The 25,609-nt window shown below is 37.6% G+C and overlaps 1 protein-coding gene across 9 annotated transcripts in view; it reads right to left on the bottom strand.

Annotated features, from left to right (window-relative positions):
* LOC113118600 (E3 ubiquitin-protein ligase TRIP12) overlaps positions 1 to 25,609 on the bottom strand; it is a 91,363-nt gene that overhangs the window by 19,548 nt on the left and 46,206 nt on the right. For all 9 annotated transcript variants that reach the window (XM_026287901.1, XM_026287900.1, XM_026287903.1 and 6 more), the window contains 10 exons: positions 11,461 to 11,566; positions 7,328 to 7,464; positions 7,099 to 7,182; positions 2,857 to 2,952; positions 2,616 to 2,767; positions 2,025 to 2,060; positions 1,757 to 1,852; positions 1,328 to 1,420; positions 933 to 1,094; positions 643 to 711 (listed from right to left, as the gene is read on the bottom strand). In XM_026287901.1, the coding sequence (XP_026143686.1) occupies positions 643 to 711; positions 933 to 1,094; positions 1,328 to 1,420; positions 1,757 to 1,852; positions 2,025 to 2,060; positions 2,616 to 2,767; positions 2,857 to 2,952; positions 7,099 to 7,182; positions 7,328 to 7,464; positions 11,461 to 11,566 (1,031 nt within the window). The remainder of the gene's footprint in view (positions 1 to 642; positions 712 to 932; positions 1,095 to 1,327; positions 1,421 to 1,756; positions 1,853 to 2,024; positions 2,061 to 2,615; positions 2,768 to 2,856; positions 2,953 to 7,098; positions 7,183 to 7,327; positions 7,465 to 11,460; positions 11,567 to 25,609) is intronic.

The following is a 25,609-nucleotide window of genomic DNA, read 5'->3' as shown; positions in this document are numbered from 1 at the left end:
ACGTCATGATGAGGAAAAAAACATAAGTCGCACTGGACTATAAGTCGCATTAATTTAGAACCAAGAACCAAGAGAAACCATTACCGTCCACAGCCGCGAGAGGGCGCTCTATATTTTCAGTGGGAGACTACAGGAGCACCGAGCGCCCTCTCGCAGCTGTAGACGGTAATGTTCTCTCTTGGTTCATTTCTCTCGGTTCATGTCAAACTAATTTTGATAAGTAAGTCGACTTTTGCCAAAATTTCAACACCCACAATACATTTTTGGAATATAAAAAAACAAACATTGGATGTTTACAATCTGTAGTTTTATCAAAAGCCCTGGAGCTGTGCGTTTCCACCAGATGATGAAAAAGAAAGCATTTTTGCTGACAATCAAAAACAGATGTTTACACGCTGTTGATTTAATACCTACATGTCAGACAGTGTACAATTAACAAGGTTTCAAGTTAAAAAAAATAAAAATAAAAAATAAATCCAGCAAACTTATCCATTAAAATGGTTATTATGCACACCTGAAAACCTTTAGTGATTTATTTATTTTCTTCTTGAAATTAACCATTTAAACAAGGAAATTTGCTCAAACTGATCAGATAAAGTTTTAAGGATAATGAGATTCGCCGTGTTTGTGTGCATTTCTCACCTCCTCGTGCTGAAAGTTGTCCACCAGCCTGGCAAAACAGAGACAAGTGCTTTCAACAGATTTTTTATCCTGTAAAACAAAAGTCATAATAAATATGCTGATATATCTGAGGTAGACAGATTGGACTGTCTGGCATCTGAAAGTCAAACAGGTGTGATTCACACTACGGCAGACATATTCGCGTACGTCCTTGTGGCGTGTTTATGTTTGTGTTACATATCTAGACACGACAGCCGTGCATCTGCTCTTGTGAATGTGAATGAGATGTGTGCTGTGTTTCAGCTCATCACCTGATGTGTGAGTCTCTGGGTGAGCAGGGGCAGAGAGTCAGCGACGAAGTGAAACTCATCCGGTGTGATGCTCTGGCAGCAGTTAGCAGCGATGGCTAATGCGTTCCTCTGAGCATTGATGCTGAAGAACTCCAAGTACAGCAAACAGTCAGCCAGACCTCCCTATAGACATTTTCAATAAAACAGCACAGCCTTAGTGGAATGTCATTTTATTTAATAAATAAAGTGGGGCCAACAGAACCGATTCACATTCAAAGCACACCTGTGTCCACACATCTACTCTCTATGTTAATGCTTCAAACTTTTTAATTATTCATTCAGTTTGACTGGTGTCTTATCATATTGGCTGATCTAGTAATCAAGCAGCACGACACTCAGAAAGCATCAGTACTCACAGCCTGTAAGATGGCTTTGCTGTGCCTCCGTGACAACATCTCCAGGGCAGTCAAAGCTTGCTCTGCCACATCGATAAACTGGATTACCTGCAGCTGTGGACACAAGGGAAACATGGATCTGAGACAACATACACAAAGACACTTAACTTCCTCATATATGAAACGTCAGACTCCCATCAAGATTGCAGACACTAAATATGTGAAATGCAAGTGGTTATAGGTGACACTGGTTGTGATGTTGTAACTTGTTTTTGATGATAACTTGCTTTTGCAACTTAGTTGGCAAAAAGGGAGTGGGGCAAAACACAATGTCTATATTTATACTATTATTTCAAAAGAAAAGCCTGCTTTCCTTGATACAGCACCTTTAATTATGTCATCCACATAATTGGCAGCCAGGTTTCAAAGGAACGGTGAGGTGCAATTTACCTTTTCCAGGAAGACAGGGATGGCGTCTACCACCACAGCCGAGGAGCGCGGCAGAGCCTCCATCATGTAGGTGAGGGCGCGAGACGCATGATTCATCTGAGAAAAGGACACATGAGGGAAACAGTTATTTCTCTCATTGTGTCAAAATTGAATGACTGTTAATAGATGGTTGAAATCATTGCCAGATAATAAGATTCACTGCAGTTCGCACAATGATCTGTGTCTGCATGGACACATGCCCCCACTCACAGAAGTACTTAATACTCACAATATCAAAATTATGCTCCATCTGTAACAGTGTGATCTGCAAAAGGAAGACAAGAAGAGGGTAGGATGTGAGGGCAAGAAGAGAAAGGCAAGAGAGGATGCTTGACAACACAGAAAGGATGTTGTTTTTCTCTTGAATTATGAATTTTAAAAAGAACAACCCAGGGTATCTACAAGTTTTTTAAATTTAAGGGGTTTTAAGCTTTAAGACCTGCACAAATTCAATTATTACTATTTAAGTAGGGTAGGCCGCTGTCTACTATAACATCCTAAAGAGCAAAATTACTGAAAAGAGAAAACTTTACAGCTCATGTTTTCACCAAACTTTTTCTATAATCGCTCTATAATCAATAATATCATATTATAAAAATTTTCTTTTTTTCCAAAAGGATGACTCAATTATAAATGATTATATTCATTTTAAATATAGTTGACAACATTGTGTACAAACAAAAAGGGCAGACAGCTAACTGAAAATGCTGCATTAAAGCATTATTATTTTTTTCTAATATAGCAGTTCTTTGACAGAACAAACTACTGTGTAAACCAGACAAGGTCCAGGTGAATCTCCTTATGCAGGGAGAGTACTCACCAGGGCAGGTACAACGCTCTTGACAGGGAATCCTCCCAGCGTCTCTTCATTACCCATCACTAGCAGCTGGCACATCTCTATAGCGGCCTGGAGCTGCTGGGATTCGTCTCCTGTAGCCTGAAGCCCCTGCAGCAGCTGTTGTGCCTTTGAGTCTGCAAGTGAAGAGAGACAGACTGTTGAGTTGCTGAAGAAATACTCAATCATCCCACAAAAATGACAAACATAAGTCAAGGTCACTCACTAGCTCCACTCCCGATAGTCCTATGAAACAGCTGAGACATACGGGGCCCAAATGGGCCAAACAGGTGAGGAGGAAGGCCCCTGGCCTCCAGAAGAGCTGTAGAGAGAGAGAAAACTAGATGTTTCTGTTTCATTTTCATTCACTTTGATGTCAATGATAAAAAAAAATTTGCATTTTGACATTAGTAATTGTAATTACTATATTAAATATGCCATGTTCAACACAGTATGTACATGAGTAGCAGGTAGGGCTGGGTATCGATTCAGATTCGATTTCGATTCACAAGCTCTCGATTCAATTAGATTTTTGCTTCAATTCTCAATTTTTTTTTTTTTTATTACATTCAGTGAACATAGTTTTAGTACAAATGCTATATTTCTAAAAATGAACTGTAAACATCAGTTTACAAATGGTGAATTTATAAAATAAAAAATTAAGAGCCACAGGCCTGTATTTTAACCTGTTAACCAGCTCCCCCCATTATGGGACTCGCAGCTGAAAGTGCTCTACCAAACTTGTAATTGTAACAGTTCCCTACTTCAGTGTTTTACAAACATAATTTTAGTGTCTTTGGAAAGAAGACACTTTGGGCTTTTTATCAACCAGATTTGATAATGCTAAAAAATATTAAAAGTTATAGACACTGAAGTGCCTTGAATTTTTTTTTTCCCACACTTAAATATGTTTTTATTTGATATAAAAATACATGAAATGAGTCCTGGAGCAATCTAGAAAAGTAACGGGTTGAAAGTCATATGTCTCATGAGTTTTTATTTCAAATCTGAATAAAATATCATGAAAAATGAGACTCCTGCAAATATTTTTCTGAGACTATGTCTAAACACCCCACAAGCCCCAAGTATAAGAAAATATATTTCCCAACAGTATTGAAGGCCTCTACAAACTATTTAGTCAGTAAACATACCACTGCATAGTTTTTTACAGTTATAAAACACTAGACAGAAACTTAGACATTAAAGTAATTTATTTGAGCACTAGAAAAATACAATAAGAATAATTGGAGTAAGAAAAATAAGAATAATAAGAAAAATAAATTTTTTTAACTTTGTTTGCCAATTACAGAAAATCCTGAGGTTGCTAGAAATGCAGCATTTACAATGAATTATGATGCAAATAAGTGCTGATGTGCTGATGGCCACTTATACAAATGGTAATAGCACAAATGTGCCATAAAGTAAATAATCCACTCTCTCTATTCATATAGACGCGTTCACTTTGATAGCTGTGATCATACAGTAATAGCAAGCTGATTTTGGGCTGATTTGCACTCAAACAGATGGTAATCATGCAAATACATTTACGTTTAACATAAAACACACTCTCACATATATAAAAACTGTTGAAAAATAAAACAAAGAAAAAGGCGATCGCTATAAGTTCCGACTCCATCAGCTGACAGGTGCGTCAGAGCGCGTCACGAGGGAGCACCAAAATTCAAATAAACTATCTTTCGCCTATCTTTCATTCATTCTTTTTTTCCAGTGGATCACCTCATTCTGTTTGTGACACTGTACACTGCAAAACCATGCCGTTTATTTTACTTCCAAGACACACTTTTTCCGACCGTGAGTTATTCCATAACGGACGCAAACAGTTCTGTCGCTGAAGAACTGAAATGTAAACAAAGGAATTATGATCCATATTACAACGTTATTGCTTCGTTGGACTAAACGTGCTCCATGAGATGTCGTTCAGTGGACCCTTAGCTTCCTAACTAAACCAGGATTTACAGCTGTGGATGTGTTTATGACTTATTACGACAGATCTGGTATGTACAGCGTTTCCATTGCTCATGTTTTTAATGTGTACTGCTCACACAAATGTAGCAAATACAGTCTTTATAAGCTTTCCATTGAAAAACAGCGATCTGTCGTCGATGCTTGAGGCTTAGATCTTTATAATGATACATAGTTTGTCAAGATTAAATTTGTCCCGTTTTATTTAATCTATTCATAAATAGGGGTGTGCACGGATAGTCGAACATTCGTTCTGCTCTAATTATTTGATAAATAAAAATTATATTCGAATTTCGCAAGAAAAAAAAAAATTTCACAATAAAACCTAATTTGGTCACATTCTATGATTCTCCACGGCATATTTGAAGATGTGTGCAAGCAAAAAATAATTAATGAATGAATAAGGGGCCGTTCACATAATCGCACTGCTTTCTCCTCCTCCAAAGCACTCGGGCAGAAGCGCTCCTGAGGCGTCTGCCGTTGCTAAGCAACAATGATGCGCTCTTTTCATGAAGACACGGAAATTTCAGCAAAGGATAAATGGATTTCCAGCACAAACAATTGCCTTCAGTAGCTCTGCTAAAACATTTATTTCAAAATGGCAATCCATATACAGCTATGATCAGCTGTTCCTTCATCTTGGCTGAGCTTTCAACGTTGTTACGGGAAAGGATGAAACTGAATGTTTAGTTCTTGTCACATGACCCGGGGTGCGCTTGCGGCATTCTGAAAAGTTGAGATGTTTTTAACTCGATGCAGTGCGGTCTTCTACAGTACTTCAAATATGCCGTGGAGAATCACAGAAAGTGACCGAATTCAAGAACATTGTTGCAGCATCTCTCAAGCAATGAATAAACACTTCTAACTTGGAGAATGCAGTGAAAACTCCTCTTCTCGCATCTGCCCTAGACCCTCGGGAGAAACATCTCTGGTTTCTCGAACGAAAACATGAGAGAAGAGTGGGAACAGTTCTTGCTGGAGCCATGTATTCCACCAGATGAGGATCTCATTCAGTGGTGAAACGAAAACACGAAGCGCTTCACAAAATCTCTTAGCACACCGTTATCTGTGAGTCCCGCCAACGTCTGTGCCGTCAAAGCACGTTTTCTCCGCGGCCAGCCTTATTGTTAACAGACTAAGGAGCCGACTTTTCCCCGATCATGTTTACATGCCCGTATTTCTTAACAAGAACATGTAAAACAATAGGAAAAAAAGCAAAAAAAGATACATGCCCGTATTTCTTAACAAGAACATGTAAAACAATAGGAAAAAAAGCAAAAAAAGATACATGCCCGTATTTCTTAACAAGAACATGTAAAACAATAGGAAAAAAAGCAAAAAAAGATTTACTGACAGTTTAAAAGTTTCAAAGTTAAGTGTAGGTTTTTTTGCTTTTAATCTGTACTTTTGTTTGTTTACACGCATTGTTCAAGGTTTTCAGCTACAAAACACGATGTGTAATGTTCAAGCTTATTGTGTGTAAGCTTGTTCAAAATGACGGAAACAATAAATGTTGTTGAAAATTAACGTCTGTCTCATTAAACTTAATTAAATAAACGAATATTCGTTTTTTGTGAGCTCAAATATTCGAATGTGATATTAGCGGAAAACGCCCATCCCTATTCATAAACACTGACACGTGCAAGTTGAGAGGCTTTCAGGACGAGGAGGTCGGGATGCAGACTAAGAGGTTAAACCTTATTTTTTTGTATAGGGTCCTTTTTGAAAAAATAATATGGCCGTATAAAATGTTCTTGATTTTTCTGGTAATCAGATGAAGGCATAAAACGGTTTAATTTATCCTAATCAATTGAAAATAACTTTTATTTTTGCTAACTAAATATTTTTACATAACAAATGTGGTTATTCCTATAAAAATTAAGATTTATTCATATTTATTAGTAGCTTTGTTGTACATTTTTGTCTTAAGAATAGTAATATTTGACAGTTTCTTAATGTTAAACTAAACTTATTTTGACTGGTTGCCATAAGGAACTTGCAGCTGCCGTGTATGTGATATGACAGTAGTTTTGTCAAATTAAACAATAAAATGCTAATGAAGTGACTCTCAGAGCATTTGTGTATTCATTTCATCATAATGAGACAACAGAGGCTGAAAATACCACGAGCGTCATCCGCGCTCATGTAAACAAAACCGTTTTCATTCATTCATTGTGGAAATTATGGCGCCTTTACATGTGATGTCAAATGCATCCGCAGATTTGCAGTATTACTATAGAATTTTACCTGAGCATTGCACTGAATGAGTGACAGGCTTTCTGTTGTAAGATTGCGCAAAGTTAATATGAGGGTGACCTCTAGAGGAGAAGACTAATGAAAAGATTCACATTAATCAGATTTTCTTTTAAATGTTTGCTGAAATAAATACCGGAAACGATCGATTCGCGGCTTTTGAGAATTTATATAGAACTGACATCATTTAAAAAAATGATTTTTTTTTTTAAATTTTGCCCTGCACACATACCTTGCAATCTTCCCATTTCAGAGTCATCTGATTCACTCTCTCCAGAGGTGGTCATACCAACCGCTCCAGCCACTGAGCTAGACGCTTCACAGCAGAAAGAGAAAATGAGCAAAGAAGGCCACAACATTTCGTGCTGACATTAAGACATAGTCATTGTGCTCTTCACTCATACGGTCATAGCATAACATAAAATGTATAGTCAAATCTCATGACACTGCTGCTCTTTTACCTGACGCCCCTTGTGGTGTCTCCTCTGTGCGTGCGGCGGATGAATTGGCCCCATCCTGGTTGTTGTCGGAGTCGGCCATTTTATCCTGTCGGCGAGATTCGGCTGCTCCGCGCTTGCCCAGGCCTGAGCCTCGCCGACTAGAAAGAAAAGAAACAAAGGGGATAGAGAAAGACCAATATTGTCATTAAAATCCACACATACTAGACTAAAATGATGCCAAACTTTCAAAATACACTATTTACTTTAAGAAAATGTCCATAGCCAAAGAGCACAGAATCAATCCAACTTTAAAGAACGTGAGCATTTAAAGCAAAAGACAATATAACCGTAGCACACAAAAAAAAACAGAACTTTATCATCAGTGCAGATGCCAATATTATTAACATTTATCGTTCTTGGTAACAGAGAAGCTGCGCAAATCCACGTTCATTTTCAACGTTTATTTGCGCATCTTCTCGGTTAACAACAAGTAACAGCTGCTCTATGTGAAATCACGCACCTGAGGGAATTTACCTCTGATTAGAGAACCGGCTTTACTGACGAGATGTGCATTAACGATCGGCCGATCTTGATCGGAGCAGCCCTAGTTCTTGGTGTGTTATGGGCGTTGTTAGGAATGGGGTGTTGTTAGCAATAAGACATTTTATAAAAAGACTAACACGATGCAATGTTTTAATAAAATAAAGCAACAATAACTGAATTTATTGAGGTGATGAAGTGATGTGTGGAGTTCAAGTTTTTCACAAAGCCTTTAAATGTCACTTAGCCAGTTATAAGGTTTCCAAGCATTCAGAAAAAAAGATAGCAAAAAAGTTCTACCAAAACACTGCACCCGATTTCATATGAGGATGAACTGGAAGTTCCAGTTAAGCAAGTAACCGAACGAAAACAGATTCCAGGTTACCAACTTGAACCCATTGCCAAATTTGTGTGGTTAAATCTTTCACCCTCAGGTGCCTGGATTTTGTCTGTGAAAATCCACCGAAAACAGTAAATGCGACCACAACAAATACATGAGCAAGAATAGTATGGATTACACCATCAATAGATAAAACATATCTTTCAACAAACACTTTTAGTTGACAGAAACTCCATAAGAGTTTAGAAAGCTGTGAAAAATCATATTTATAATGTTCTTAAAGTGCATACCATTGTAAAGACATTTTTATCCTACCATTTTTTTTATATGGCTTTGACAAGTACAGCCTATTAAAGTGAAAGAGGATGTCTACAGACAAAGTTAGCCCGGAAATTGTAGTATTCATTACATTTATTTAAGATTTAAGTGTTTAGCTTAAATGTGTAGCAGGGCTTAAAAAAATAATAAATAAATAAATAAATAATAATAATAATAATAATAATAATAATCTAGCAAGGCTCCTATAAAAAAATTAAATCTTAGTTGCCAGATTTTATTTTTTAGGTGCAACAATTATTATTATTATTTTTTTTTTTTACTTTTTAAACTTAATTATACTGTCAAGCGTTTCTTTTTCTTCTTGAATTTATAAGCATTTCAATCCATCTTGTAGATTACCTGGGAACTAATGCCGCGTTTCCACTGAAATTACCCGGAATATGTGTACCAGGAACTGTTTCCCTTCAGACCTGTTGCTTGCTGCGTTTCCACCGCGGTGTAAAGTACCGGGAAGATTAGGTAAATAGACTGGTGACGTAGGTCTGTGCGCGTTTCTCAATACAAAGTACGCTGATTTTGGACTTGCATCCTCAGTAGTTCGGACTTTGCGCATTCGACTCGGGAGTGTGATGTCCACGACGACGCAAATCCGATAATTCTGCAAACAGCAGCTTACTTTATAACTTCAGTCAGCTCGTCTTGGCTACTGCTATTGTCCTCACTGTATATTTACAATAAAACAAATTATGATATCAAATACCACTGCCTCCTTTCGTTTTCATTTAAACATAGTAACAGCTGCAGACATGTACTTAGTTCAGGGATATGTGTGTATATATACAGCCATTAAAATGAAACTTCTTATATAAATTTGCCTTTTTTCTTTTCATTTTAACATATAGATAAATTTAATACAGACCAAGGATTACCTGTTAGATTTACCCAAGACGAATGATATTTTATGTTTAACCACTAAAGAGACATCAGAGCCAGCGGCACACATCAGAAGGTCTAGCCGAGGTGAGGCTGCTCTCGGCAGCTACATAAGCACTGATCTCCTGCTGATCGCGTGGAGCTCACGTCTCCAAACTCGGCGAAATACATTTTTTAAATAGGCGCTGTGTTTATAAATAAACCACAGATTTGAGTTTTAAACAACTACATTCTCACCTGAAACACTTTCAAAAATACATTTCATGACACAATAACAGTCATATTTTGAAAATGATCCGAATAAATGGTGGTCGAAATCACAATGCTGCGTGAACTCAACCAATCAGCATGTTCAGCACCCAAGTCCCACCCCCGAAAGTTCCGGAACTTTGATAAAGTACTACCTCACAAGCAGGGATTTTCTGAGGGGCATTTTTTTACCTGGAACTTTATTTAGTTCCTGGTTCCTGCAGTGGAAACACACAGAGTACCGGCCCAAAGTGCCTAGTTCCTGTGTAAAGTTCCTGCAGCGGAACTACATGTCTCTTCCAACTTGAAATGTACAGAATTGTTAGCCATATTGCCAATATTCATACAAACTACAGCTTTACCTGTTGTAGTTCAAGTTGCTGCTTTTGCGCACTTTTACTTGAACGTCTCTATTTCAATGTCTATCGTGCTGCACAACTGGAGCTGCGTTTGGCAGGTGTGTTCAGCGCTGCTGTGCAGCAGAGACGAGGACTGTTTGAAACCATTTTTAAAATGAGCGCATCGTCTCAGTTTAATATGTGAACAAAAGATGTGATCGAAAACAATGAGAAAAAAAAGGCATTACATGCACATTTTTAAACCACAACCAAAGGCACGTTTCCACCGCAGGAACTTTACCCAGGAACTAGGGACTTTGGGTCGGTACTCGGTGTGTTTCCACTGCAGGAATCAGGAACTAAAAGTTCCAGGTAAAAAAAAGCCCCTCAGAAAGTCCCTGTTGGCGAGGTGGTACTTTTTCAAAGTTCCGGAACTTTCGGGGGCGGGACTTGGGCACTAAACACCCTGATTAGTTGAGTTCAGGCAGCATTGGTTGAGTTCAATCACAATTTATTCGGATCAACAATTTAAAAATATTACTGTTATTGTGTCATGGAATGTAATTTATAAAGTTTATTTATAAAGACAGCACCTATTTAAAAATGTTTTTCACCTGTCTCGGAGATGTTAGCTCCACATGATCAGCGAGAGCACAGTCCTCATGTATCCGTCGAGAGCAGCCTCTACTTGGCTAGACCTTCTGATATGTGCTGCTGGCTCTGATGTCTCTTTAGTGGTTAGACATACAATATCACTCGTTTTGGCTAAATCTAACAGGTAATATTTGGTCTGTATTCATTTTATCTATATGTTAAAATGAAAATAAAAAAGGCAAATGTATATAACATTTTGTTTCATTTTAATGGCTGTATATATACACATATCCCTGAACTAAGTACATTTCTGCAGCTGTTATGTTTAAATGAAAACAAAAGGAGGCAGTGGTATTTGATATATTTCGTTTTAATGTAAATGTACAGTGAGGAAAATTGTAGTAGCCAAGTACGCTGGTGTTTGCAGATTTACCGTACTTGCGTCGTCACAGAGATCACACTCCCGAGTCGAATGCACAAAGTCTGAACTACCGAGGATGTACGTATAAAATCAGCGTACTTTGTATTGAGAAACACATGCAGATCTACATCACCAGTCTATTTGCCTAATCTTCCTGGTACTTTAGACAGCAGTGGAAACGCAGAAAGCAGCAGGTCTGGGGGGAAAATAGTTCCTGGGGAAAAAATTCCTGGTACAAATGTTCCGGGTAATTTCGGTGGAAACGCAGCAAAAATGTTGCCAGATTGCCTTTCAAAGCATACCTCACTTGACAGCAAAATGTGCAATTTTTCTCTAAAGGAAATGAGCAAAACAAATGTCATGCACGCAGCCAGTATGGCACATACATGTATTGTTTAGCTTGTGCATGTTGTAGATCAGTAGGCTGCTCTGGGGTTTGAAGAGGCTGGCGGTTCATTACCTGGTGCTGGCACAAGAGCCCGTGGTCTTCTGACGTGTGCTCCTCCGACAGCTGGGGAGCTCTGCTGGGGGAGACTCACTACGCTTCTTAGTGGACTTCCTCAAACCTAGAAAGAGAAACAAAGCATTAAACGAAGGGAAAAGAGTGAGACAGTTAAAGGTTAGCAAGCCTAATTTAGAAGCCAGTCACAGAGAGATCATAGGACACAAGTGTGTTTTAATCAATTGCACAGAGAACAGTATGCTATTCCTCAGCAGACAACAATGACACAGCAGAAACAACAGAAGTTTTTGTACTTCAGACTAGACTATATATTATTAAAACATTTGTCAGTAATGCAGTAATGTTAAAATGGGGAAAATGTGATCATTGTATTGCAAACACATTGCAATTTCCTACTTGTGCTCCTAAACATTTTCAATCAGAGGCTACAGTGCTCCTTGTAAAAATAGTTAGTCTTGTGCACTGCTACTGGCTGTTTATTGCTGTATGCATGCAATGCAGTGAAATGTATATGCGATGCCCTCTTCTGGAGATGGGGTGGGAATATGCAGCTCATTTGCATTTACATTGATACACACCAAAACAGCTCTCTTTTTTTTTTAGACACGCCCCTTATATGGCATTTTCCAGATGTTATAATAAATCATCTGTGGGGTATTTTGAGCTGAAACTTTACAGACACAAACCAATATTACATCTTGTTAAAAATGGCATAATAGGTGCCCCTTTAATGAACAATCTAATCAATCTAATCTAATCACAGCACCGCGTTGTGGTTATGTCAACTTATGGGTATCACATCCCAGACAGGTCACATTCAAACCAAGGGCCGGTCCGAAAAAGTTTATTTAAAGGCCAAGGGTGAAGTCATTATGTACATTAACAATGATTTAAGACGAATATAATTTAATGTAATATAATGACGGCTGCATTTAAATGTGCTTTTGAAGTTTTCCACTCTGTACACAGTGTTGTGTCAAAAAAAAAACGATATGTGCTGTAAGTCAGTTCCACCTCTAGAGGTCGCTCTCATAGTTTATAATAGCAGCTATAGACGCAACCCGGAAAACTGTTAGCATGAACTTTTTGCCGATAACCGATGGTTCCGCCAATCAACTATTGGTGCCGATTAATCAACAAAACCGATGAATCTGTTGACTTCTATTATAAACAGCCTTTGTATATAGACTAGAGTCTTTTTTTATTTATATATCGGCATCGGCCGATATCCGTGTCTAGTAGCGCCGATTTAAAGTCAGGCATGTCTGCGGGCAGCCCCGCGTTATTGGTGCGGTGGAAAGTGCTGCTGTCACATGTGAAGTAACCCAAGCCAAAACTTTTGATGATTCAGTGATGAAGTCAGTGCTCAATAAATGATGATAATTTTAGAAATGTTGTTCATCCACTTATTATTAGTGTGACATTTTAGGATGCAAATGAAAGGGAAAACTTCAAGATATTGGCGTTAAAGATCGGCAGCACATATCGGCCATCCACTGACCCTGACCTATAAACATTGGCATCGTCCATAGAAAAACCTGTATCAGTCGATCTCTAATACAGACAGAGTAAAATAATCATGGCTGATAGTAATACATGCAAACATAAAAAAAAACAAAAAAAAACAAACAGGACACAAGAACAGCTTTTATCCTACTTATTGCTCAACTGGTTAATGAACACAAGGATATAATCAAAGGAAAACTTGGAATTGGGATAACCTCCAAAACCAAAGGTGTTACCTTTTTAAAAAGGTCATTATCAACAAAATGTTTCTAAAATGTTTACATTAGGGATGCACTGACACCACTTTTTTCAGAACGAGTCCAATACCAATACTTTTATTTTTGGTACTCGTCGATACCAATACCAATACCTGTATAAATATAATAATAATAGTAAGAAGAATCATGTTAGTTGGCTTTATTTAGCAAACAGGTATTTCCTTCAGCTATTTCCACACTTAATTATACCTGTTAAAATGTATTGTATAACCTTTTGTTACCTTCACTGTTCATTTCAATGGTGCATCAGAGCTGCTCCATTGCAGAAGCTCAACAATACTGTAATCACAAAACATTTTCCTAAAATAATGCAGGAAACCACTCGTTACACATTATAGGAGTATGGTGTACTATTTTGGTCATGTAATTTGCGTCATGCTCATTGTACGCAGGCCCTCACGTACGAATAAAAAACAATTTTAAAGCAAGCTAAACAAGTTTTCAATTGGTGCAGAATGAGAGAGACACTTAGCCTAACGCATTTCACACAGTCTGTTAGTTTCACTTTTGCTTTAATTGTGTATGATTGACGTTTAAAATAAATGATTGTTTATAGTGAATGCCCATATAATTTTTGTTTGTATTATATTTACAATTTAGTTTTAATCCAAATGCATGCGCTAATGGAGCGAACAATAATCACGATCATGCAACAGAAGTGCATGCTCTCTGAGTTTCTCTCACTCTCGCTCTCTTCACCGTCAAATAACTTTAGTGACTTGTGCACTGTTTTGCTTGCTTGCTTTTTAAATATTCAACCGAACTACAAACTTTCCGGTGATGTCAATAAGATCACGCATCTGAGCAGCCACGCTCTGCTTATCTTACCTAACCCTAATGCTACTGAAATAGAAAATAAAAAAACCTTAACATCAGTTTACAAATGGTGATTTTATTAAAATAATTAAGAGCCACAGGCCTGTATTTTAAACCTTTTATTAATTTATTTTTTGTATAGGGTCCCTTTTTTTTTTTTTTTTACAACAATAGGGCCATATAAAATGTTCTTAATTTTTCTGGTAATCAGATGAAAGGATAAAACAATTAAATTTATCCTAATCAAATGAAAATACCTTTTATTTTCAGGCAAACAAAGTGCTGCAGTACAGAGGTTTATGGTTAAAATCAAAAAGAAAAATGTGATAATTCCTCTAAAAATAAAGAATTAATATTTATCATTAGTAGTAGGATTTTTGTTACACTGAGTCTTAAGACAGCTAAATAGTCATTTTGACAGTTTCTTCACGTTAAAAAAAAAATACTAACTTTAATTTTGACGGGTTGCATTGAGTAACTTGTAGCTGCTGTGTAGTTTTGTCAAATTAAACAATAAAATGCTAATGAAGTGACTCTCAGAGCAGCTGGAGATATATCATCATAGAGAGATGACAGAGGTTGAAATCACCGCGAGCGTCATCCTTGCTTGTGTAAACAAAACAGTGTTGCACCATCCGCCATTCATTCATTCATTCATTCATTATGGTGCCTTTACGCAGGGGCGGCTCTAGGTTATTTGGTGCCCAAGGCGAGAGAGCCCCCCACCTGGTGCCACACTAACTCAAAACACCTGCAAAGGCCTTTAAATGGTCTCTCAGTCTAGTTCTGTAGGCTACACAATCATGGGAAAGACTGCTGACTTGACAGTTGTCGAAAAGATGACCATTGACACCTTGCACAAGGAGGGCAAGACACAAAAGGTCATTGCAAAAGAGGCTGGCTGTGCACAGAGCTCTGTGTCCAAGCACATTAATAGAGAGGCGAAGGGAAGGAAAAGATGTGGTAGAAAAAAAAAAGTGTACAGGCAATAGGGATAACCGCACCCTGAGGAGGATTGTGAAACAAAACCCATTCGAAAATGTGGGGGAGATTCCAGACTGCAGCTGGAGTCAGTGCTTCAAGAACCACTACACACAGACGTATGCAAGACAGGGTTTTAGCTGTTGCATTCCTTGTGTCAAGCCACTCTTGAACAACAGATAGCGTTAGAAGCATCTAAATACAAAAAGGACTGTACTGCTGCTGAGAGGTCCAAGGTTATGTTCTCTGATGAAAATAAATTTCAGAAAATAAAAATCAGGGTCCCAGAGTCTGGAGGAAGAGAGGAGAGGCACACAATTGCTTGAGGTCCAGTGTAAAGTTTTTGCAGTCAGTGATGGTTTGGGGTGCCATGTCATCTGCTGGTGTTGGTCCACTGTGTTATCTGAGGTCCAAGGTCAACGCAGCCACATATCAGGAAGTTTTAGAGCACTTCATGTTTCCTGCAGCTGACCAACTTTATGGAGATGCAGATTCATTTTCCAACAGGACCTGGCACCTGCAAACAATGCCAAAGCTACCAGTACCTGGTTTAAGGACCATGGTATCCCTGTTCTTAAATGGCCAGCAAACTTGCCTGACCTTAACCCCATAGAAAATCTATGGGGTATTGTGAAGAGGAAGATGCGATATGCCAGAACTAACAAAGCAGAAGAGCTGGAGGCCACTTTCAGAGCCACCTGGGCTCTCATAACACCTGAGCAGTGCCACAGACTGACTCCATGCCATGCCACATTACTGCCGTAATTCAGGCAAAAGGAGCCCCAACTAAATATTGAGTGCTGTATATGCTCATACTTGTCATGTTCATACTTTTCAGTTGGCCAAGATTTCTAAAAATCCTTTCTTTGTATTGGTCTTAAGTAATATTCTAATTTTCTGAGATACTGAATTTGGAATTTTTCTTAGTTGTCAGTTATAATCATCAAAATTAAAAGAAATAAACATTTGAAATATATCAGTCTGTGTAATGAATTAATATAATATACAAGTTTCACTTTTTTAATGGAATTAGTGAAAAACTTTTTGATAATATTCTAATTAAATGACCAGCACCTGTATACGCGGAGATAAACTCTTGAGACGAGACTTGACAGATAAAATGTCACTAAATAAATACACAAATGTGATAAAAGTCTGATTTCTTCAACCGGTCACATTTACCATGTTTACTATGGTGACATTAAAGGGGGGGTGAAATGCTATTTCATGCATACTGAGTTTTTTACACTGTTAAAGAGTTGGATTCCCATGCTAAACATGGACAAAGTTTCAAAAATTAAGTTGTACATTTGAAGGAGTATTTTTGTTCCCAAAATACTCCTTCCGGTTTGTCACAAGTTTCGGAAAGTTTTTTTCGAGTATGGCTGTGTGACGTTAGATGGAGCGAAATTTCCTTATAAGGGTCCTTAGGGCACTTCTGCCGGAAGAGCGCGCGCTCCCGTATAGCGAGGCTGAGCACAGACATTTCACTGATCAGAGCGATTCACTGATCAGAGCGAGAGCGTCGCGAAAAGTCACAAAAAAGTGTATTTTTGGTTGCCAGGGCAAGACAACCCTGCACAGATTACCAAAAAAAACAGCATTAAGGGACCAGTGGATGGAGTTTATTTTTACAGAGCATCAACGGAGTTGTGCAAGTGTTTTTGTTTGTTCCCTGCATTTCGAAGATGCTTGTTTTACAAACAAGGCCCAGTTTGACGACGGATTTGCACATCGTTTATTTCTTAAGGATGATGCAATCCCAATGAAAAAGGGTCACGATCGTGTGTTGGAACCGCAGGCGGTGAGTAAAACTGCTTAAAATATCTCTGCCTCCTTGTTAGTGTGTCCCCTCCCATGCCGGAGACCCGGGTTCGAGCCCCGCTCGGAGCGAGTCTTTGCTGCTGCTGCTCTCGTTCAGTTTCAGCCTCGGGATCTGATTCTGGATCATAAATAAACGGCTGAATCTGACTGTAAGCCATGGTTTGTTTTGGATGATGGTTTTTCCCTCACGGTAATGTCACAGCTTCCACATGCTCTCAACGCAAAAGCCTACTGGCGCTCGTGATTCTTTAGCTCCGCCCACATGTCACGCCTCCAGCCGGTCGTGTTTTTCCGGGAAAAATCGGTACAGACTATCTTTCTCTTATGAATATAATAAAACTAAAGACTTTTTGGAGTTATGAAGGATGCAGTACTACTCTATAGGTACTCAAGATTAACAGGATATTGAGTGAAAACGAGCATTTCACCCCCCCTTTAATGCCTAGCATGTTTAAACTTTTGCATCGCTTATAAATATTTCTGCCTTGAATGGTGATTATAATCCACATCGGATCAAGTTATTTCTAACACTTGCTGCTGACTGAAAGTGAGTTTTGAGCTCAACTTATTTTAAAAAGTCTTTAAAGGTGGTGATACAGCTGTTAGCTTTCTGAAATGATCCGTGGCGCTAGTGCTCTCCAGACACGGAGAAACTCCGGTTTTGTTCATAACCCCTCCTCTACCCCCAGCTGGCCCGCTTTGGCCCAAGGTTTTCGTCAGGCCAAAAAACCCGGGCCATTGGCCCAGAGTAAGCACAGACGAGGCACGATGAAGCACCGGAAGTGACCGTGGAAATGCGACTGGCCTTGGCACACACTAGCATGCACGCTTTTGGTCCAACAGTGGAAACGGCTAATGAGTGACTGGCTTTCTGTTGTAACATTGTGTAAAGTAAATAAGAGGGTGACATCTAGTGAAGAAAACTAATGAAAAGATTCACATTAATTAGATATTTTAAATGTTTGCTGAAATAAATATCGTAAAAGATAGATTCACAGCTTTTAAAAATCGATATCGAATCAACATTTAAAAAAAAAAAAAAATTGCTCCGCCCTAATTGACACGCCTATTATATTTTCTCCTAAATCAGCAAATGCTCTCTTTTAGACTAAGCCTGAAACATATGCCCAGTTCCAAAGCCTAATGTGCATCCTATGTAGGTAGCATCTTAAGTAATCATTTAAACATTCTTCCTTTTGAACAAACCAGCAAGACAAATGTTTGCTGCAAAAATTATGAGTGATGAATATTTACATTTACATAAACAGATGTTAATGTCCGTTCATGTTGGTCTGAACAATCTCATGCAGTTAATGCAAACAAATTTATGGAGAGGCGGTGTAATCTCTTCATCGCACTGCAAAAAAACTGGTCAACCAATAAGATTAGCGAGTTCACATGCCCAGAGCTCCTGCTCAATATTTTGCCAAGCAATAGTGTATAGCAGAATAAATCAGAATTGGCTCTCTTGCAGTCTTGCAATTGATGTTGACTGATAAACACCATATTAAGTACAAAAACCTAACTGAATGCTTGAATATATATAAACTAGGGCTGGGAAGACACTTATCTGCCAATTCAATACTAATACAATACTTGTGTGGCAATTCAATATATATTGCGATAGAGTATTGCAATTTTATAACTATTAAGATTCTAAATTTTTACATTTCTTGATATTTGTTTGTTTACTGAAAACTACACAATGGAAAATACTTGATCATACCCTTAAAGAGATGACGGAATATGACTCCTATAAAGAAAAACAATTCATCGTTCTGAACCTTTATTTCGGGAGCATGCACAGAGTATATATTTTAAAGTACTTTGAACAATGAAACTTTGAAGTACCAAATCCCTGAACTTGCAAACGAATATAGGCCTAATAGGCCAGTAAAAAGTCCAACAAAAATGAGTAGAAAAATACTCAACAATAAAGTGCTTTGTTACGATGTCATCTAATAGAGCGGCGCTGCGCACGCAGACTGATCGTTGTATGTCAAAGCACTGCGAGAACATTTGGGGAATCATTTTTTTTCTCCTACCCCGATATAAACAGTTTGATTTTTATCGCCATAATAATACAATGTTGGGGTGAACTATCCATTTAGAGCACTGATTCAAGAAGGTGCCCTACTTTGCTCCTGATAAGCTGATTGTTATCTTAAAAACCCATTTATATATTTTTTTTATAAAAACCAAATGAGCCACAGCTGTTAGAAAATACCCAAACCCTACATAAATCTCTTGAATTCTGTATTGATATGGACTAGGGCTGGACGATTAATCGAAAAATAATCAAAACCGAAATGCATAACCTCTAACCGACATAATTTTCCCATGTCTGTTATTTCGGTTTTTTAATATTGTTAACACTTCCCCCTTAAAAGCATACTAGCGAGTGTGTAGCCACATGACTCTGCTCTCCAGTCAGTGGCATAAAAGCAAAACACGGAGGTGAATGCCAGTTCAACACATAGTGATGGCGCGTGAGTGGTGAGCCTTGTGTCTTCACTAAACTTTGTCAGTTGTATCCGTTTTATGGTTTGGACATTCAAGCGATTAGACGATCGGATGTGTATTATATCGAGCTACCATGTTCGCGCAGCTACATTGTGGCACGAACACTCATATAAACAGTAGCTATGAAGATCGCGCACACAGAGGAACACAAACTAGTTGTCAGCGCTGTCCTGTGATTTATCACTAAAGTAGCTTAGAATCTCAAAACTTATTATAGCATGTTTCTGTGCAGCGCACATGAAGCACAAGCGCAGCAGTCGGCGGTCGCACTGCGGGTTCCCGGTTTGTGTCCGTTCTCGGACTGTTCTGTGTATTTGAACTGTAGAAAAGGTTGTTCCGAGTCAAAACTACGATACAGAAAACTACATCAGTATATCATCATAAACACAGCCGTTTTTGTCTTACGTGAACGTAAACCGATGAGAAAGAAAACACACATGTACAGTATTTTTGCTTAGAGACAACAGCCTAATAAACGCACTGCCTGTCATTAATGTTAATCAAAGAACAAAAGAAAATAATTCACTGATCTTGGCTGAATATATTTAATAACTTTACTTGATTAATCTTTATTTTATTTATAAAAAGAAAACTATGCCTTGTTTTTAAACTTTTAATTACAGTTTCTGTACCTGAAATTTAGTTTAGTTGTGTTTATGATATTGATAATTGATTTGTTTGTTCCTTTCTTATTACTGACCTGTCTTATTACTTATCTTTAACACTTGAATATTTGAAATTTATATTAATCTACGTAGTTGTTTTTGCTATGGTATTTTTTTTTTTAATCACAGGCAAATTTCCTCTTGTAGTGTTTTGTCGGGTGCTGATTTTTCATCTCATGTTATTCAGCTGCAACAGAATACTTTGTAAAAATGTTTGACATCTAAATGTTTGACTTAACTAGGAATCGATAAAATTCAAACGATACCCAACCCTAGTAAGAAATGTTACGAACATAGATAAAATAACTGCTGATAGTCAATCATATTTACAGTACAAACCTTGTCGGTGAAGTATGAGGGCAAAAAAAACCAAAACCGAAACAAAATAATCGTTAATTAATCATAATCGAGGTAAAATGTTCAATTAATCGAGGTTTTGATTTTAGGCCATAATCGTCCAGCCCTAATATGGACTATTAAAAATGTTAAACATTGCTTAGCTACCATAAACAATCCAGAGTTACACCAGACACAAGCAGTAAAGTACACCAAAACTCAATGCCCAGCCCTACTGAATATAGAAAGAAAGAGAAGGGAAAATGAAAGAACCTTTAAAAGACCTCTGACAGTGCTGTGCCATTAAAGCCAGATGAATCACTTATGCCTTCAACAGCTCCTGTATGGTGGTCAAACCCTAACACTGAGGGTCTATTCTGGGCAATACAATGCCCCCTGCCCTTTGGCAGAATGCCCTCCCATGACTGTTCATATCATAGATCGTCCTTCCATAATCACCCCAGCCTGAACTATGTCTATGCAGGATGACTTCTCATACTCTAGATAAACACCTCCAACAAGACTTCACAGAACCCTTTACAGCAACCCTTAATAGAAAAATCAGAATGAAAACAAAACATCTCAACGATACCACTGATATGACCTTAAACATCCAACCAGCAGCACTCGTAAGCCTAAATATCGAAACTAGCATTCTGACTCACCTCTGGGCATTCTAATACACCAAAGCACTGCTAGGCTAATCTGTACAGCAAAGTAACTACACCAAAAGCACTTCCTACCTCAGCATACATCCAGTCGCGACTCTTGTCCATACAATACTGTAAGGCAGCAGAAGGCTGGTATTTTTAGGCCAGTACACTGGCACTGAACTCGACTGAAACCTGAGCCAGCTCCCCCTGCCATGACCACAGCCAAAACCCCATCCACTGTTACAGGGGCTAGAACCGATCACAATCACAATGATCACGCATTTGCTGAAGACACTGATTTGTGGAGGCAGGGCTTCTCAAGGTATCAGCCCTCAGGTCAAGGACCAGCTTAAATGATTACACAGCAAGAATACCTGCAATTTAGATGCTTGAGATGCTCAATTTCAAGAAACTGTCAAGAGTGCCCCCAAGTTGTATTTTACTCCAAAATTAAAATTATATATATAAAAAAAAAGTATACATATGTTTGTAAAGAATTCATACATGTGCACCATTTTTGTGCATTTTACACTAATTTACACATTTCTCATTAAAGTAACAGTGTTAATCTGAAAAAGATTTAGCTTGTAAAAGCGTTGTGCACATTTTACTTTCACTTTCAAATTAGTGGCAATTCGGTGACAAGCAGGTCTTTGTTTTAGTTTGACTTTTCCCTCTTTTCCTCACTTTCCTTCGCTTCCCGAATTGTCAGTGAACTACATCTCTGTGTAGTGAATGCCCCTCAATCTGAAATTTAATTTGTGTTCAAACATGCTGTTGTTCAGATGAATTTGCCGGTTTGTTCTAAAAACAAATATTCAAAGAGGTATTCTGATTTTGTTTTGTTATTTTACACAGAATGCATGCATGTTTATACAGAGATATACATTTAACCATGTTTATAGTTCAGACATCCAATAACTACATATCTTCATGATGATGATTCTCAATTGTTAGAAAAAAACACCACATCAAAAACAAATCAGATACTAAAAATGTCTCACTTGAGCAGTTTTGGAACTTGTTCAAGTTGCATGTAATAGATATACTGATGTGGGTGAAAAGGTTCACTTACAGCTAAAACAAGACTTGAGCTTAATTAGCATGGTTTCATGACCTCTTAAAAATAAATATTGTTGAATAACATTGGCTAAACTTATTGCTAAAAAAAATAAGTGATCACATCTGCCACAAATTTCCTAAGTGGTGCACCACTATTTGTGATGTTTGCACATCCCAGAGTGAGAAAAGGATTTCTCTGTGCATAAATAAACAACGTGAATGATCTTGTAGTGTGAATGCTTAAAATTATCAAAAGCAGTGTAAGCGGCAAATGTGCAATATCCACCATATGTTCAGGGTTGAAACAATCTTATATTTTGCCACACATCTGACAGATCGCAAATGATGACCCAGAGAGATCAGTTGTGTAACGTAAAGCTTGCGTGTCAGTTCTATCACTGGTGGCAGGTGCCTGAAAACTGAAGTCCACTTCTAGCACCCTTGCAGCTGGTGTTCTACATGTGCACTATGTTGAAATCGAAGCCTGGATGTAGAATAGTTGAAGAGTTTGCACACAGTGACATCCAATCTAACCAAAAGAGCCCAGCACTGATATTTCCAATACATAAACACTAGGGGTGTAACGATTCACTTGTTTTCTCGATGCACCGATTACAAACCCTGTCGATACATATGCATCGATCTTGAAACATGATTTTTGAATTGTGAATCGCCGGACAGTAATCAATTCAAAACGCTAAGAATCGAATGAATCGCGATTTCTATAGCGATTCAATGCTTTCAAAATATATACACATTAAATTACTACACGCACAAGTTAATGGAGACCTTGAAAAGTGTTCGTGAATCGTGCCTCTTATCTGTCCTTCACGCGCTCAACTGTTTACCGCCGATTGCGCTCATGCGCTCACGCTCCGTTCGTCTCTGACGCAGCTGACGTGCGATATAGGACTCGTGGCCAGTAATACTAAAGTGAAGTAGTTTTACTTTCTAATGCTGATGAACCGAATGTACAAAGGAAACTGTTAAAATAACCACAGCATTAATGACGACCTTGAAATAAGAGCGCGAGGTTTATCAAAAAAATCAGATGCATGAAAGTAGCGTTCGTTGCTATAGCAAACAGATAACGGGTGCGTTTTCTCTCAGAATCATCATTCGCTGATGGAGAGGAAAAGTTAAATAGCTAGCCTACTATAGCATTTTATTTTGTGAAAATGAGATGAAGACATTTTCACACTGAAAGGGAACTGATCTCGCTCTCATAGACACGCCAGGCTATATCTGCAGCTAAACTGAATAAAAGCAGAATGAACTGATGAAACGTAAAAAAAAAAAAAAAACACAATAAATAAAATGTATGAATGATGCAGTGCTAATTGACACATCATTTATTACAGTACAGAAACTATAAAGTATATTTCTACCTTATTCTGTGCAGAAAATTAAAATAATTGCTAATTAAATGTAGCCTAGTATATAATTAGAAAAAAAAATAATTATCGATTACAAATGATTATTGTCCAGCAGTGTATTCGATTTCTTACAGTGAATTAAAAGTAATAAAAAAGAAGATAATTCCTTGTAAAAAAAAATAAAATAAAAATAATAATAATTATGATAATATATAGGCTACATCATTGACTGTATAAAAACAGTTATGTCACTTCTGAAATGATGGCTACACCCCTGGTGTGACAAAATGTTAGCTAATACTAATATTAATACATAATACTCTTAAAGCTCTTTTTTTTTTTATCTTGGCTTACATACATTTTTACGAATGCCATGTCATGCCATGTCACATCATTAACCCCTTAACTGTCACTCACATTTTTGAACATTTTATAATTCATGAATGAAAACATTTTGTAACATGATATTGATGTCCCGTTTACATGGTAATGCAATGGGTTTTAAACTACCATTTAACAATGGACAAAAGTTTATTTTTTATTATTTTTTTACCTATGGTTCTCTAACCATAAATGCTACTGTAATTTGCCCCCTGACTAAGAATTTAAATAATTTTGGGGAAACATTTAAATACTCCTGTGAATGCACTTAAAGAATGCAGAATCGAATAGTTATAATCGAATCGAATCATTCTAAATTTGCAAAAATTGTTCTTGAATCGAATCGAAAACCTGTGAATCGAATCGAAGCCTTCCCAAAGATTCAGAGCCCTAATAAACGCTCAATATCAAAAGTACCACTGGTGTGGAGTCAATAACGAAGTTTTAAAAATGCAACAATACAATTTGTAATCAATTACTGTGTACATTTACTTGCGGACAGGCAGTTGCTTTCAAATGCTCCTGTATATTCTTTTGCCGTACTGTGAAGAGCATCAAGTTTCTATTTACAACACATTTTTAATGTTGAGCATTATAGTCAATCAGATGATGCAATACTCACAAGCAGTTCTAATGGTGCGTGCTCACCAAAAGTGGAGCAAATATTAGCATCAGCTTAGCGCTCTAGATTACTCACTTGGACGAAAACATGCAATGCTGCTCTCTATTTTCAGATTCATCCGGACGTCTCAAACCGGACACATAAGCTCTTCACTGATTTGTTATATCATGCTTCATATCAGGCTTTCGCAGCAACCACAGCTTCCAATTCGCATTACCCGGTGCAAATTCGCATCTATTAATTTTTAATTAACTGTTAATTCTGCTTAGTACTCTAACACAGAAATAGAATGAGTCTCTTTGTTCTTTTTATTACCATATGTTTACAGAAATGTTTCAATGTAATTTTTGAGTGAGTAGTTCAGTGAAAAGATTGGCTATATTCTTCAAATTTATCACTTATTGTCATTTATACATTTTTATAAGGTACCAAAATGGTTACTTTGTAGACAGACTACTGACATTTTGGGATTGTGACAACACTAGGCTCAATAAGATTGCCCACACCAATCTTCAGATGTTTAATCTCCTATTTTGTCTAACTTGGGAATCCCATGACATGAATTAGAGTTTGTTAACTTGTTTTGAATTTGAAACATTGCTTTAAAAATATTAGGTGTTGCACAACTACTGATTTCTGCTAGTTGATTTCTTATTTTAAAAAAATACTCAAGTTACTCAACCACTCGTGGTTCATGCTACTGTAAACTAAAATAAATAATAAATAGAAAAAATAGAAAGTGTATAATGTATTATTATAGGTCATATTACTCATATTACTTGCCCAGCTCTGATTTCTGAAAGGTGCACAGAGGCAACAGCAATGCTGTGTTTGATTTGCGCTCTTTTCTTTCATAAAGTTTACATTCATTCACTTCACACTCCATTGCATGACTTTAGAGGTCTGTGTTTAATATTACACTGATCCCCTGGCTCAACTGTTATCTAGCAAACACCAGACTGTGCCAGCTTCAGCCGAATATTCAGGCAGAATTATTCCTTGTCCGTTATTCGTTTTTGAAGCCATTATCAGTGCCATTCCATATAAGGTATTCGGCTTCGGGCACACCCCTAATTATTACATTACATACTTTCATTTTACATGCAACATAGATAAATTCAAA

Source organism: Carassius auratus, chromosome 18, assembly GCF_003368295.1.
Source record: "Carassius auratus strain Wakin chromosome 18, ASM336829v1, whole genome shotgun sequence".
Taxonomy (NCBI): Eukaryota; Metazoa; Chordata; class Actinopteri; order Cypriniformes; family Cyprinidae; genus Carassius; species Carassius auratus.
The sequence above is the reverse complement of the archived record's forward strand: the minus strand, read 5'-3'. Positions and strand labels throughout refer to the sequence as shown.